The sequence below is a fragment of the Ursus maritimus genome, unplaced genomic scaffold (assembly GCF_017311325.1).
Source record: "Ursus maritimus isolate PB19 unplaced genomic scaffold, ASM1731132v1 scaffold_21, whole genome shotgun sequence".
Lineage (NCBI taxonomy): Eukaryota > Metazoa > Chordata > Mammalia > Carnivora > Ursidae > Ursus > Ursus maritimus.
In genome coordinates, this window is record NW_024424564.1 from 12953802 (window position 1) to 12970534 (window position 16733).

At 42.7% G+C, this 16733-nt stretch overlaps 1 protein-coding gene across 1 annotated transcript in view; it reads left to right on the forward strand.

Moving 5' to 3' along the window:
• The window catches only part of LGR5 (leucine rich repeat containing G protein-coupled receptor 5), a 123450-nt gene extending 107793 nt beyond the window's left edge, over positions 1-15657 (forward strand). Inside the window, exons 12-18 of the mRNA XM_008684389.2 lie at positions 2685-2750; positions 3663-3734; positions 7661-7732; positions 8571-8696; positions 9711-9856; positions 11413-11496; positions 12902-15657. Of these exons, the coding sequence (XP_008682611.2) occupies positions 2685-2750; positions 3663-3734; positions 7661-7732; positions 8571-8696; positions 9711-9856; positions 11413-11496; positions 12902-13989 (1654 nt within the window). The 3' untranslated portion in view covers positions 13990-15657. The remainder of the gene's footprint in view (positions 1-2684; positions 2751-3662; positions 3735-7660; positions 7733-8570; positions 8697-9710; positions 9857-11412; positions 11497-12901) is intronic.
• Positions 15658-16733: the final 1076 nt, after the last annotated feature.

Sequence of the window (16733 nt, forward strand, 5' to 3'; positions counted from 1 at the left end):
CGAACGGACCCTTAGTCTCCTGTCATGGCTCTGTTCTCACACGGGAGACATCTGTGTCAGTCAAACGCCTATAATTCCACCACAGGCTTCACCTCATAGCAGAACTACAAGCAACACTACAAATGTTAAGTGGAAGAATGGGAATGTCTGCCAAATGAGTCTGCCTTCCCCCACCCCAGCCCCCTAGCCACTTCAGACTTCAGTAGTTCAGTGATATGGGGTTGCACGAACACAACACAGCCTTGGAGTCAGCCATCCATGTAGAAGGGCAGGGAATATGGAGTAAGTCTCCTTCACTCCACATCGCCCTCTGAGTTGTAGATACAGATGAGGAAACTGAGAATTAGGGAAGCGAAGCACATTTGTCGAAGTCACACTTCAAGAAAGGAGCAGAGTCCAAATCAAATACAGGAAGTTTGACTGGATAACCGGGAGAAAGTACATGTATATCAGGTGGTGGCCATCTTAGGGGCCATCTTAGAATTCCACCTACCACACCCAGGTGTAATTATCTTCATTTCTCGAGGAAACTGGCTCGATGACAGGACTAGAATTTCACATGCTGTAACTAGCATGTAAGCAGCCAGTATTTAAACTGCATCTGTCTCCACTAAGTCACATCGCAAACAGTAAACCACCCAGGGCTAGAACTGCATCAATGGCGGCTGACTGGCAAATTGGTTCAGAGCAAAGGCTCTGAGGTCTGTGTTTCTGGTTCAAATCCAGTCTCTCTCTATACCAGCAAGATATCTTGAGGAAGTGATTTATTCCTTCTGAGGCTCCATCTCCCAATCTATAAAATAGAGATACAGCCACTTCCTCCAGAGGACCATCATGAAGATTAAGTGAGTTACTACATGTCAAATGCGTATACCCACACCTGGAACCCTGTAAACTCTTAGGCAGTGTTAGCTCTTAGTCAACATCTTTCTCCCTCCCCTCAGACCGTTATTCTTTCTTCAAGCTCTTCTTTCCTCCATTTGAAACTTGAAAGGTGTGAAAGAACAGAAATACACTAACCACAGGAGCTTGTCAGTTTCAAAGCACTTCAACCTCTAATTTTGATGTGTTCTTAACAACTCCCTGCAAGATCGGCTGAACGGGTACCTTCTCCTTTAAGGAGGACTGAAAAAGGCATAATGCTTTGGCCGTGTATCGACCAAGTTTAAGAATCGGTTGAAGTTGAGAGTAGAACTCAGGGTCTCAACTCTACTACAGTCTTCTCTATGTTCTAGAAGCCTAGGTCTGCGAGCTCCCCTCCTTTGACTGAATCATCCGCGGAGTGCCTGTTACATGAGGAAACTTCACTGTTGAAATTGCCCCCCAAGTTTCTTCACCTCCAGGGGAATTACTTGACCGTGTGTGGCTTTCCCCACTAAGAAGCTGGTGATCTTTCACCAGCAAATTATTTCACACTGTCTGGTGATAATTAGTAACTTCCTCATAAGGTGACCACAAGGATTAAATGAAATAATTTAGGTAAAGCTGTAAACATGGTGTCTGTAGTTAAGAAGTGCTTGGTAAGTGTTAGCCATGAAAATCATTAGGTAGAAAGTAGGCAGAAGGTAGTCGAAGGAGGTTTTCTGTATCTCCACTATGAGGTATACAGATTTCTCCCCTTGTTGTCTGTGGAAACGAGTGAACCAAGTTATTATCAGCTGTGATGATATGTGTGTCCATTTTATCACATTCACTATTTTTTTAAATATACACCATTTTGTTAACCGGATGCATTTGTGCATAGGTGTGGGGTGTGGTTTGGAGTTTTTTCATTTTTGGTTTGGTCTTTCAAACCTCTAGTATAAACTACAAATTTGTGTTGGCAAACAGCTTCATCTGCATTATTATGTGTAGTAAATGAACTGTCTTTCTAGATAAATTCCATTTGTTCAATAAATGTCGAACAGAGTGCTCAATTACAAGCACAAAATAATTTAAAAGCCTCTTAGAAAACTATGGATTTTTCAGTTGCGTAGTGGTGATCTGGTTTTAAGAATTAGAATCAAGCATGAAAGTGTGTTCGTTGATTAGCTGATAACTTTTTAAACATGAGACAAGATTTTTTTTAAGTATCTATGTTACTTTACCTACCAGCTTTCATTTTTTAAGCTTTCTGCAAATTACCGTGGCTTGTTTTAGATTAGTTATATTATACTATAAATATGTCCAGATGTTTTTGTTATTCTCTAATTTGTTGAGTTTTGGCTGAAGACTTTCTTAGATTTTTCCCCCTTGCAGTGATTGATTTCAAAGTTAGTGCTGTGTTTTGAATTGTTGTTGGTTTTTTTTTTTTTTTAGTTGATTAGAAAAGAACCAACAATGATTCTCTTAGCTGCAGAGATATAGCAGCTCTTAGAGAGGCACAATTATTTAATTTAATTTGTACTCATTTCAGTAAGATAATAGCTAGAACATGGTAGATCATCACTAAGAAAATATAAATAAATTCGTTAAGTAAATTATTTAAATCAATTAAAGAAGTACAACAGCTACATTTCAGTAAACGTTTGGATCTGTGCTTAATCCAATAATGCCTATGACTACCTGCTCCGTGTCAGGACTGGGGAAACATTCAGAGTCTGCCTTTGGGAGACATATCATCTTGGAGGGGAAAGGAGAGCAAAACATGTTTCCTTAGGATTAATATGTAACAGATTTTCCCTTTTGTACCTTCTGTTTTCCAGAGATCTATCTTACAACCTGCTAGAAGATTTACCCAGTTTTTCGGTCTGCCAAAAGCTTCAGAAAATGTATGTCTATAGGTCTCAAAGTCACTTAACAAAAAACAAGAGCCAAAACTCACATTTGCAGGGGTCATTGGTTTGTTGCCCCCGTGATTCACTGGGGAGACATTTGGTGCTTTCCCTTCTCATACGCACAAGGTGTGACTGTGTAGGATGGCTATTAACTTGGGGAACATAGATAATATTATTTTACCATGCATTGTACTGTGAGTAAAGCATTTATTGTGCTCTTTCCACCCCAGATTGGTGCTGAGGAGTTTGGGGATTTTTCTGAACTTACATATCCAACTAGCGGTATTATTTGTAAATATGGGAGGGACTTGGGTTTGTTGCGTGTTTGTTTCACAATAGGCATCTTTAGAGGGGGTGCCGTATTTGTCATATTCGAGATGCCATTGATGCTACGTATGCAGGAAACATTTTAACGTTCCTTTCTTAAAATTGCCTCCGCAAAACAACAGCCTTATTGCTTTAAAGTCATACTTCGGTTTTGATCAAAACGATATTAACCATCTATTTTTCCCCACTTCGTTTTTCTCTGAAAGCCTTTGGGTGATTAAGAGAGAAAAAAAGGCAAATCTGTCTTTAAAAGGTAAGGATTTGACTCTCTTAAAGACCCTCAGAGAACACTAGAAAGGCTCAAAAGGCAGACCAGGCACCTAGGGATTGAATGAGGCTGGCGTTTGGAACTCAGTTTTACGCCCACCCAGAGGAACTCGTTGCTTCGAAAGAGAGGCAACACTTAAGTGTATAAATTGAAATGTTCTTCTTTAAGCAAAACAAAAACTTTTAAATCAGTCACTTGATAGTCACACCTCGTTCCTTTGAGGGCAGGTAATCTGTCTGTAGAAGTTCTCTGAAGACTAATCTTTGAAACCAGTGACTTTGAAATCAATCTGTGGAACTCTGTCATTTCAGAGACCTGCGGCATAATGAGATCTATGAAATTAAAGGTGACACTTTCCAGCAGCTGCTTAGCCTCCGAGCTCTGTGAGTACTGCCTCCCAGCTCCTTCCCCAACACAGAGCGCTTTCTGCCCCAGTATTTTCTTTCCGCTGTATACGGGTGTTGTTGGACCTTTGTGCCTATTTATGCTATGAAAAGGCAAATCTCTTGCTCGTGATAATTTTCGGGAATATATTCAAAAGTCTTAAATTTGCAATCTGCTCTCTGACCTGGAACTTGGATAAAGAAGAAGGAGGCCAAGCTGTTGACTTGCCTACGAAACGTGTTTCTGTCAGCAGCCTGGAATTGGTAGGGATCGTTTTCCACACAGAAATGGGATGCCCATACAATTCTTCTTGCCTGTTCATTTTTCCTGGGTAAACAGTTCTCGGTGTGTGTCTCAAAGTTANTGTAAAGAATTCAGGCTCCAGGCCCTCACCTGCCTCCTGAGTTAGACTCTCTCAGGTGGGTCCAATCTGCATATTAACAAGTGCACTAAGGTTTGAGCACAGATGCCCTGGAAAACGCTGCTGCTGATCAGATGACTGAGAATTGTAAATACAGTATCTAATTCATTTTATGAGCGAAAATACCATATATTAACCATAAATTTAAAAAAAAAAACAACTTGGTAACGGATTGTTTTCTGTGACAGATCTTTTTCATCTTGAAACTGAATTTCAATGTAATTTTGATGCATAATGACAGTATGTAATGTTTAAACGCTGGTATATTTTGTTAAAAACCCCTTTTTTCCCCTAAAGTGTTGGGGTTTTTTGTTTTAGATTTATTTATTTATTTTAGAGAGAGAGAGTGACTGGGGAGGGGGAGGGGCAGAGGGAGAGAGAGAATCCCAAGCAAACTCCCCACTGAACACAGAGCCCGACAAGGAGCTCAGTCTCACGACCCTGAAATCATGACCTGAGCCAAAATTAAGCATTGGCGCTTAACCAACTGAGCCACCCAGGCGACCCCCTAAGGTTTTTCTTACCACTTAAGAGACTATATCCTCGTAAAATAATATCATTCCTCAAAACATCTTCTCCTAAAAATTTATCTTGAAAACTATCTTGTTCTGAATTTAAATATGTTGCCCGTTCCTTAATTTTGGTATCAGCTTGTGAAGTTCTACTTTTATTTTAATAAATGTGAAACAAAAATACATTACCTAATTTCATTACCTTTTTCACCCAGTTGGAGTTCTGGCTCTTTCCAAAAGTCAGTTCCATTTTAAAAGGCTGATATAGTTGATAACACTGTATTATGTCATTGGAATTTGCTAATATAATAGAACTTAAATGTTCTCACCAAAAATACATATATGTTTTTTTCGTATACACACAAAACAAAAGGCTGACCTCTAACGACACCAGAAGAACGGGACACAGACCTTGAAGACTCCGTGTCCGAGTCTCCCTGAATTCCTCCTGCCCCTTAGACCTCATATCTGTCACTCACCAAACTCTGCCACCTCCAGTTCATCCACTCTTCTGCCACAGGCCCACGGAATGACTTCGCTGGGTCACCACCATCATCCGCCTAACCACCCTTTCCGCCATCGTCTCCACTCATTCATCCCATTCTCTGAAGAGAATCTTTCTCAAATAGAAATCTCATCATGGTGCTTCCCTGCTTCAAGAATCTCGTTAGCCCCCTTCAAGATCAAGCCTAGACTTCCCAGCACCGCCCTTCAAAATCTGACTCCAACCTCCTAGTACAATCTCCCGACTCCCACCCACATGTTCCCAGGCCTCTGACACATGGTGGCTAGTTCCCCTGTTCCTGCTGCCCGTCGGATTCCTCCCCACTCTTGACTTGCCCCCTGCTCGTGCCCTTGTAAGAACAAGAGCCCGTACTGCTCTGCTGATGCCCTTTGCACGGTCTCTGCTACAGGACCCAACACTCAGCACTGCCAAGCGTAGACTGTGCCCTACCTAAAAATGACCAGAACTTTTTCATCGTCTGACCCCAGGGTATAGTGCAGTGGCTCTCTCATTATTTACTTAAGAATTTCAAACATGTTCTGAGCAAAAAGATCGGGGACTCTGATGTCAGTCAGCTTGAGTTTGAATCCCAGCTCCTGAGATGATTCAGTGACCTTGAGCAGGTCACTGAATGCTGTGTACTTACTCCTCACCAGGAAAATGGGGCTGCTGGTAACACTTACCTCTTAGAGTTGTGGTGACAGCCATGAGACAATCCATGTAAAACAAAAACAAAAACCCACAACTCATAACCAAACCTGACACATAGTAAATATGCAATAGTATCATTATTATTCTCGTTGTTATCACTATTACAACAAGTGTATGCCCTTTTAAGGTAGCTCAGTAAGGGTCTTGGCAGGAAGTAGATTTCACCCCAGACGTTGCTAATGAAGAGTCACTTGTGCGGGGCTTGGCCGGGAGCACGCGAGCGATGGGTGTGCAGAAACCAACAACATGGCCAAGGCCGAAGCTGCAGGGACAGGGGCACAGAGAAGGGAGGCCGTGGTTGAGAAAGCGTGCAGCTGCCACCAGAGACAAGCTTCCAAAGCAGAGAAGGAGCACCAGTGCCCAAGTTCTCTGTCCTGGGCTTCCACTGGGAATCCAACTGCGAGCAGTAGGGTGCTGCCTCCAGGGTCAGCCCCAGGCACGGAACAGGGCGGGAGAGCGGAAATGGCTCCTTGGGGGCTGCTGGGGGGATTCCAGCACTCGGGTGTACAAATAGGAGAGGAATTACAGTCCTTTGAGCATACAAATTCTCCCATATTTACTCGAAATCCAGTCAAAATGCTATAAAGCCCCGTGGCAGGACTTGGCCTCCAATCCTGATATTGCCCTCTGTGAGGCTCACCGGGGGCACCCATGTTCCCCTTAAAGCCACCAGAGACTTTGACAGAGGGTAGGACCTGCTCCCCTCACTGGACAGAGACTTTAGGAGCAGCTCAGGAGAAGACAGTCTCCTCACTCAATCACCCAAGCCCGTTTGGAGCTTCCCCACTCCTTCCCTGCCGTGGCCTCCCCTTGCTAGCCAAACTGCTTTCTGTTCTGGAATCCCGGCGGATCAAAATAGAAAGCCTTCCCGTTTCATCCAGTTTAGGGAGCCTTTCAGATGAGAATATGAGTGTTCTGTGAAGACCATTTCTCCAAGGTAACTCGGGAGGCCCAGTATCATAAATAAACCCCTCATCTACGCCAGAGAAAAGTTGACTGTGATCACTTTCAATTTCCTCAGATGTCTCCACTTTCGCTACACTCATTAGGCATTTTAAAAAGACAAATTTTAAGTTCACTGTTCCTTTTTTGAAATGTGGAAGTTCTTATTCCTGCTGAATCATCTACATTTCAGTGTGTGTGTGTGTGTGTGTGTGTGTAGTGAATTTTATTTCTCCATAAATTGTAGGTTTGCCTCATTATTAAAGGATTTTATTTCCAACATATTAGCCCCTTTCGGTTTATTTTGCAGTTAAGAATTTAAACGTGCATCTCCTTTACTGGAAATTCTTTTTTTTTTTTTTTTAATACTTCTCAGTGTTTCTCTTGCAGCCTGACATACCTGACAATGTACAGAAAGCGTTGCTGAGTTTTGTTAAACATTCAGGTCATTTCATCCACTTGGAATTTGTCAGAGGAAGACCCTCAGAAGGTCCTGTCTCTTACGCCTCCTCCACCCCCACTCATCTCAGAAACGCCCTCATAAAATTTCACAAGCCTGTTTCAGTCTACTTTCTAGCAAACAGAGAGTAAAATCTAAAATATCCACCTGCATGATTTTTCCTTGATTGATTTAAAACAAGGTTGATTTAAAGTTCCCTCTTCAGTCATTTTATAGTAATATCTTTACCTAAGGGCTGAGTTGATAAGCTCATTGTTTTGTCCTGAATGGAAGTTAAAATCTGGCAGAAAAATGTAATATATATGGTAAAACGTCACACAACTTTTTTAAGAATATATAATCCTCTCATTTGCCTTATTTTTTTTTTTAAATAGGAATTTAGCCTGGAACAAAATTGCCATCATTCATCCCAATGCATTTTCCACTTTGCCATCTCTAAGAAAGCTGTGAGTATTTCGTGACTTGCTTATGGCATGTTTTAAATAATTGAGGGGGGTCACCTAAATTCATCAAAAATGTCGGTTTTGCCGAAGAGGCCCCTGAGCACAGACTGCCCAGGCCTTAGTGCTCCCCGCACTGGAGCTGAGTCAGACCGGAGAGGAGCCCCTCACTCCCCCTACCCCCCCACCCCGCGCCGCCAAGGCCACGGTGGCCCTGACGTGTGTAATTGAAGATCAGGGTGACAGCTGGTTCTGGTTATTGAGGTGAAATTTTCCATTTTCGCTGAGCAATCAGGTGGGGTGGAATAAGATGTCATTTCAGTTCCAAAGCGTTTTCAGTTCACATTTGCCATCCTGAGAGAAAACTTTCCTGTCCCATTTCCCACCCCTCTCCGCAACCCCCCCCCCCTTCTTATGCCTTCCTCTCCCTTCTCCCTTGTCGAACAGAGAGAGAAGTTGCTGGTCAGAGTGCACGGGAGGAAAGGGAATAAAACGTGCCCGCGTCTTCCCCTCCCCCCCAACTTAATCCACTCACCATCACTTTTCAAATTAGATGTAGCACCTTCCACTGATTTTTGATGTCCCCACCTGGCAAAATGAAGCTGAACGTAGAAATTACAGTTTGGATGTGACTAAAACACGTTCCCCGGGCAATTCTGATTGTAAATCGAAAAGTTTTCAGGAGCTATACAAAATGGGTATTTTTACCATGAAGGATATGGACCCTGCTTAGAAGTTCTTATGGAGCAGTTTAATAATCTTTAGGTTTGTTTGTTTTTTTTTTTTAACATCGATGCTTTCTGCTGAACAGACCAAAAGCCAATTGTTGTTTGATGTTTTGCAGGGACCTATCCTCCAACCGCCTGTCGTCTTTTCCTGTAACGGGGTTACATGGTTTAACTCACTTAAAATTAACAGGAAACCATGCCTTACAGAGCTTGATATCATCTGAAAACTTTCCAGAACTCAAGTGAGTTTCTCATTAAAACTAATAAGATACATTTGTGGTCATGCGAAATAATAGACGTGTTATAGTAGTTTTCGAAATTTATGAGGTCATGGGACTCTTTTGAATTGCGTTTCATGCCCTCAAGTCCCCCACCCCTGGGGCATTGTTAGGACAAGCCCTGAAGGGGGGACCGCATCTTCCTGATCACATTTCCTTTCTTTCTCAAAGGTGCTTCCCAGAATCCTAGCGTTCATGGGAAGAATTCGAAAAACATCGATCCATGGGACATAAACTAGGAAACGTAATGAAATAACATGATAACGTTATGTAGTCCTGCTTACGTTTTTCAATTTATCTAGCTTGTTATATGTTCTAATAAAATGTACTAAATTTATATTTCTTTGAGGAAGTAATGCTCCTTAAAACCTGTTATGCTTATTACATATATATATATATGTGTGTGTGTATATATACATATATATATACATAGTTTTTAAACCACAGTACATTTTACATACTTTTAAAACCATAACCCCAAAAGAGAGTTTGGAAAGTAGAAGAGAGTAAAAATCTAAAAATACCCTCTAAACAACTTTTTATTTTTTTTCCTCGCAGACTTTGTTTCCAATGTATTTCTAATCGTTAGAACCACAGTACATATACAGACCTACGTCATGTTTTCATTACATTATGTCAGACTATAAGCACTTTTTAATGGTGCTGAAATTTCCCTAGCAGTCATTTTTTAACTTCTTTATTATGGAAATTTTCAAGCACCAAAGTGGAGAAAATAATATAATACATGCATCACTCAGCCTCAGCAATTATCAACATTTCATGGCAATGATTTTTAATAAGTCCATTGTTATTATAAACAGCACAGTAATGAACATCTTTGTACCCAGTTAATATTTTAGTTTCTTAATTAAGGCTAAGATCCAAAGACAGAATTACTGAGTGAAAGAAGACGAACACTATATTTAACAACCTGTGTCTTTAAGGATGTGTTTTTTGCTTGGTGTTGTTCATTTAAAGGGTTATAGAAATGCCTTATGCCTACCAGTGTTGTGCATTTGGAGTGTGTGAGAATGTCTATAAAATTTCTAATCAATGGAATAAAGAGGACAACAGCAGTACAGATGAGCTTCATAAGAAAGATGCTGGAATGTTTCAAGTTCAAGGTAAGACCTGCTATGTCGCAGTGATGAAATTATATATAGAAGGGTCTTGAAAAGTCATCAAACAGGTCATTTAACTCCAGACAAGTCCCTGTGTAACCAGCCCCAGCAAGCTGGCAGTCCATCCCAGAGAAGACTTCAAGACTCCCAGAGAAAGAGAGATATCCCTTAGGATTCATTCTAAAAGTTCATCTTTTCTGTAAGCGATTTCTTCATACTTTTGTTTATAATTTGACCCCCCTTAGCATAGACTACCCTCAGGGGGAATTCTTAATATTGATGTTAATATTTCCATAAGCTTTTAAAAGGGCCTCATCCTTATGGAAACCTTTTTTTAAAAACATGTTTCTGAGTGGTTTTCTCCAGAAGATAAAATCCATTTTTTTTCTCATGGCCTGAGAGGAACAGACAGTATAGGCATTTAGATGCCTCCATATGTCAGCAGAAGGGCTTAAGAATCCCACTTCTCATCCAACTAATTCTAAAACATTCTCCCCTCCCACCCCCCATAGAGGCATCTGTCAGGAAGGTGAAATGAGATAATGTCTGTAAAGCCCTGGCTTTCCTTGAAGTAAGACCTTACTTCAACAGACAGCAATGCACCTGAAACCACACCTGTGGTAATGAGGAGGCGCCCTGGCGGCCCCCACTTTCCTTTCCCTGCCAACCTTGCAAGTTTGCACAGAGTCTAAACAGACTGGCTTCTCCTCCTTTGGGCCCTAATGATTTGTTGATTCCCAAGCAAGTGTGATTCGTCTGTCCGCATGTTACCTTACCATCTCCTCATGCACACACGTCGGTTTAAGGAGCTGATCTTTGAGCCCTTGGCTTTTTTTTTGAGGCCACAGCATGTATCTGGCTCATGTTTTCCCCTTAGTTTCCTGCTTCATCCATGCTAATTTCTACTATATATATTCACTCAGGAAAAAAAAAATAAGAGTGCTACTGTGTGCCAGGAGGAACGCAATGGACAAGAAAGACAAAGCTCTTCACGGAGTTTATGTTGCAGGGCAGTGATTCTATATGTTAGATCACACAACTCCGATTTCATAAATAGCTGCCAAACTGAGCACCGAGCAGTAACTTGATTTGTCCTTTGTGAAGCAGAATTTCCCCGGGGAAGACACTACATCTGATTCTCCTTCTCGAGCTCGGAGAACACAGCCCAGAACCTTTGCACTCTAGCTATCTAAGCGTTGGAAAATTGGATAAAGAGAGGCCCCCAGCCTCTCTCTAATTTAGGTCGTGCAGTTTGGGGCCCTCCTGAGCTGCAGGGAACAAGGACAGAATGAGAGAGCTAAGGTGTTATGGCCCGGAGCCTGGGGTTACCCTCCCCCACCCCCAGTTCATCTGCAATACTACGTCACATAGTAGCTCGAGTAGGACACCCCAAGGCAGCTTTGTGATAGATTTCCAGAAAGCCGGAGCCCCAGGAAAAGTGGGCCATCTGGCCTTCAGTTCCCTCTGTGACCTTTCATATCTCGAGGATGTGGTCCTGGGCTGTGGTCCCCAGGAAAGAGAGACAGAACCCATCATTCCAGGGCCTCTCCTTCCTGCAGATGAGCGTGATCTTGAAGATTTCCTGCTGGACTTTGAGGAAGACCTGAAAGCCCTTCATTCGGCGCAGTGCTCACCTGCCCCAGGTGAGAAGGGTCCCAGCAGCGCAGCGCCCACCGCTGACTCTGAGGCCATCACTGACATATTGGCGACGCTTCAAAGCAAAGTCTGTGCTGCCTTTGAGGCCCTTATATCCCTCCCCGTGGGGAGCTTTGAAATAGAAATGTCCATTCCCTAGAGTTGGTCCCCATTCATAGATAGGGTTTGACTTGATTCAGATCAATGAAAATTAGAGAATCAATCATGTAGTTAGAAGCATATGCAATTTTTTTAAAGATTTTACTTATTTATTTATTATTTACTTGAGGGGGGAGCGTGCACAGGCTGCGTGCGGGGGGGGGGGTCCTCGAGGAACAGATGGGGAGGGAAAGAGCTCAAGCAGACTCCCTGCTAAGTGACATTGATGACTCTCGGCCCCATCTCACAACCCTGAGATCATGACCTAAGCCAAAATCAAGAGTCTGACACTTAACCAACTGAGCCACCCAGACACCTGGCATAGGCAACTTTTTTTTTTTTAAGATTTTATTTATTTATTTGACAGAGAGACAGCCAGCGAGAGAGGGAACACAAACAGGGGGAGTGGGAGAGGAAGAAGCAGGCTCCCAGCGGAGGAGCCCAATGCGGGGCTCGATCCCAGAACAACGGGATCACGCCCCGAGCCAAAGGCAGACGCTTAACGACTGAGCCACCCTGGCACCCCTGGCATAGGCAATTTTTTAAGTGATATCAGCAATCTAGCCTGAGCTGGTATACAGCAGTCTTGCTTCATGGGATCATTTATTTTTTAAAATTTCGTCTTTCCTAAATAGCTGTTTGATTAAAGCAAATAATAGTTTATACAGGCAAGTAAAAAAACTGTATATTGACTTCATGTAAGTGCCCATTCCCAGGAACAGGATGGGCCAGTTGCAAAAAACAAAAAACAGCTGGGAAGGGTTGATACTTTATTTTCCACAACTGGATTCTCTTGTTCTCAAACGTCAAATGTCATTATAAACCTAGGATGAGATTTTCACGAAATGCTCTCTTCTACTACCCATACTTCCCTTTCTAATATTATGGAGTATTTCCCTGGGATTCTCTTTCTCTGCTTCCAGAACATTTTTGAAGCATTCTGAAAAAAATACAATGAAAAGCCCAGGAGATCTGGCTTTTCACCTGGCCCCAACTCCGCTGTCTTTGGGGGACCTTAATCAGTGATTGACATTCCCCATCTCCGTTTCTCTGTGTTTAGCTTCAGAACGAGCACCTGGTGTTCATGTTTTCATGGTAGTTCAAGAAAGTAGAGCATGCCACAGGGAGCCGTGTGTCACTCCGGCTGTTACTGGCCTCTCTGTTTGTGTGCTAATGAGAGAAACAAAAAGGTAATGTGGCAGGAGTCGTAAACGCTAGTTTGATACCCAGTCTTTTTCTTCCTCGGACTTCTAGGCCCCTTCAAGCTCTGCGAGTACCTGTTTGGTAGCTGGCTGATCAGAATTGGAGTGTGGACCATAGCCGTTTTGGCGCTGACTTGCAATGCCTTGGTGACCTTGACCGTGTTCAGAGCCCCTCTGTACATTTCCTCCATAAAACTGCTAATCGGGTTAATAGCGGCAGTGAACACGCTCATGGGGGTCTCCAGCGCTGTGCTGGCTGGTGTGGACGCCTTCACTTTCGGCAGCTTCGCACAGCATGGGGCGTGGTGGGAGCAGGGGGTCGGTTGTCAAGTCGTCGGGTTTTTGTCCATTTTTGCTTCGGAATCGTCTGTTTTCCTGCTTACGCTGGCAGCCCTGGAGCGTGGGTTCTCTGCGAAATGCTCTGCAAGATTCGAAAGGAGAACTCCTCTCTCCAGTCTGAAAGCGATCATTCTGCTCTGCGCGGTGCTGGCCTTGACCATCGCCACGGTTCCGCTGCTGGGGGGCCGTGAGTTCAGCGCCTCCCCGCTCTGCCTGCCCCTGCCGTTCGGCGAGCCCAGCACCACAGGCTACATGGTCGCGCTCGTCTTGCTCAACTCCCTGTGCTTCCTGGTGATGACCATTGCCTACACCAAGCTCTGCTGCAGTTTGGAAAAGGGAGACCTGGAGAATATGTGGGACTGTTCTATGGTGAAACACATTGCTCTGTTGCTCTTCACCAACTGTACCCTGTACTGCCCCGTGGCCTTCTTGTCCTTCTCCTCCTTACTAAATCTCACCTTCATCAGTCCTGAAGTAATTACGTTTATCCTTCTGGTGATTGTCCCGCTTCCCGCGTGCCTCAATCCCCTTCTCTACATCCTCTTCAATCCCCATTTTAAGGAAGATCTGGGGAGCCTGGGAAAGCAAACCCACTTCTGGACAAGATCGAGAAACCCGAGCCTGATGTCTATTAACTCAGACGATGTCGAGAAGCAGTCCTGTGACTCAACCCAAGCCTTGGTAACCTTCACCAGCGCCAGCATCGCCTACGACCTGCCTTCCAGTGCCGTGCCACCACCGGCTTACCCGGTGACCGAAAGCTGTCACCTTTCATCTGTGGCGTTTGTCCCATGTCTCTAATTAACCTGTGGGAGAAAAAGTTTTCAAACAGTGAGAACCCAAAAATATGAGATTGGGTACATCAGAGCAGTAACTAAAAAGAGCTGAGTGGAAGCTTTGTTTTTGGTATCTCTCAGTGCGGAAAAAGCTGAAAACCTGTTGATACTGGAGAGTGAAAAATAAGTCTAAATGCTGCTGGTATAATTCATTCAGATATAAGAGATAGATCAGTCACACCATTTAGGTATCCCCAGATTTTAAAAAGCAGATTTGAAATGTTCAAAAAAGATTCTCCATGATTTCAACTGAATTCTTTTTAAACCCACCCATCTAATTATTTGGGGAGAGGGGCAGAACTACTTGCTTACAAAAGAGGTTTTAAACCTGAAAACCCCTTAAAAGATGGTTAGAGGTGTTTGGAAAATAGGGTTTTAAATGGCCGACATTACTAAGCAGAGGCTGTGACCAGTAGGATTTCATTTTAATGACCATGTGGATGTTTTAGTCTTTGTTTGCCGTTCCTCCCAAAGGATCCTTCCAGGTCACCAATCCCCTCCTGAATGGATACCGTAGGGCATTCTTGGTCATATTTACATCGTTTTTAGACATGCCACATTGTGTGTATCAGCACGAGGTGGTTCCACCTCGGTGAAGTAAAACTGCCTACAAATATTTTGAAAGGAAAGGAAACTTAAATTCTTAAATTGCCATGCAGGCAATCATGTGGAAGTGAGGTCGGCTTTGTCTAATTCCTTGTTAACGCCTTGTTGTCCAGCACTCAGAATAAAAGGCCATGGCCGGCGATGGAAAGACCTAGAAAAGATGGTGAGCAACCTGGGAGGATTTGGGTGTGTTTGTTTGTTTGTTTTTTCAGGTGAGTGCACACTTTTTGCAGGTGGTTTTATCAGTTGAGTCAAACTACTGTGCATCTTAAGGAAATGATCAAATGCACACCGACATAAATGAAATCCCCTGGCGTAATAACTGCTCACACGTTCTCTCTAGTAGCTCTAGCAACGACGTCTGAAACCACTTTGGACTCAGCAGGGCCTTGGTAACATATCCTGTTTATTTAGCTCGGTTTTAGCTGTGTTGTCTCTGGACCAGCCCACTTGATGTCAGGAACATGACTTCTCTGCTTATTCCGTATGTAATACATGTGTTAAGTACTTTAAGAGACAAAATTATTACGTACTAAAGGTCAAAGGGTTAATTTGTAACTTCTATTATACCGCATTAGCTTCAAGACAACCAAACCAAAAGGCGCTTAGGTAGATTTATTTTTATATAAGCATGTTTATTTTGATCAGATGTTTTAACTTGGAATTGAAAAAAAATACATTTATGAGATGTTTTATAAGATGTGTAAATATAGAACTGTATTTATTACTACGGTAAAAATTCAGTAACACTAAGGACCATGATAATAAACCATGTACAGTGGCATATTCTTCCATATATATTGTGTTTCTCTGCCCATTGTCTTTAAAGTCATTAACTGTGTATAATATGTGTAAATGTATAGTACTTGTAAATAGATCCCAAACTTGCTTTTCTATTGGGTACAAAATAAAAGAAATTTGTCATAAAATATGTGACTATAAAACAAAATATCTTCAGCTCTTTTACTGAGTCCACAGGCCAATACGTGGTCTCCTACATGTTTTTTATTTCTGATGTGTAAGTACATTTGCTATGGAAGTATTTGCACCTTAATATTTTAGGTGTTTTTGACTTATTTCAAGAAGTAAACCCTTCACAAGGGCATCAAAATATATTTACCAACTCCTGGGTTGTGTTAAGTAGGACTAATAAGCCATTTTGTCATGGCAAGTGACTTGGTGAAGTTTATTGTCCCCAGTGAGAGTTTGGATTTCATAGCCAGAACCTATTTCTTTTACAATGTAAAAAGAAAAAAACTCCACAACTAGAAAGAAATATATAAATAACAAATCAATCTTAAAATTATTCAACAGGAACATGAGTTTTCTATAAATTCTTCCTTTTAAAAAATCGTATTTCATGACCACGTCAAGGCCAAAACGTTTTCTAAGGACGTGCGATTCTCAGGGCACAAAGACATGCACTGTTCCCCTTCAGTTCCCATCCCCCAAAACACAAGAAAGGAAATGATTTTCCTAACATCTTGCGCCAAACCCTCTCAGCTACAGCCGTGGTTCCTGCTGTCCCCATACAGATCGCAAAACGAAAGTGTCAAGTCTGGTTGGAGGCCCGGCGTTATTGCTAAGATGACCCCTATTTAATGAGCACCCTCAGGGTAGCTGGCACTGAGTTCGCCACCCAGCCATCGGCTAGAACCATATGCTTCAACCTAACCGTGTTAACAGGCATCCAATGGTGTCTACTGGGCAGCCCGCACTTGGTTTGTCTTCAGCTGAAACAAGGGCTCTACCCATGATCTCACTCCTCCGACCCCAGATGATGGATACAACAGTTGCTTCTAGAACAATGGATCTCAGTCCTCCTTAACATACTTGCTTCTGGGTACCTAAAGTTCGGAACAAGTCCTGGCAGCCCACCTCTTTCTGCCCCACTCAAGAAAACACAAGTCAGTGATGTCATTTTTTCCAAAAGGGGAAAAAAATCCACTCTAACGTATTTCTTTAAAACCCCACAAACTCCATTACTTTATTAGCCAAACCTCGTTATAACACACCTCACAGCAAACCCTGTTCTGTCGAGTGTCTGATAAATGCTCTCCACTATATTACAGTAAGTCAGAGTGCCTGCAATTATGTCCACAA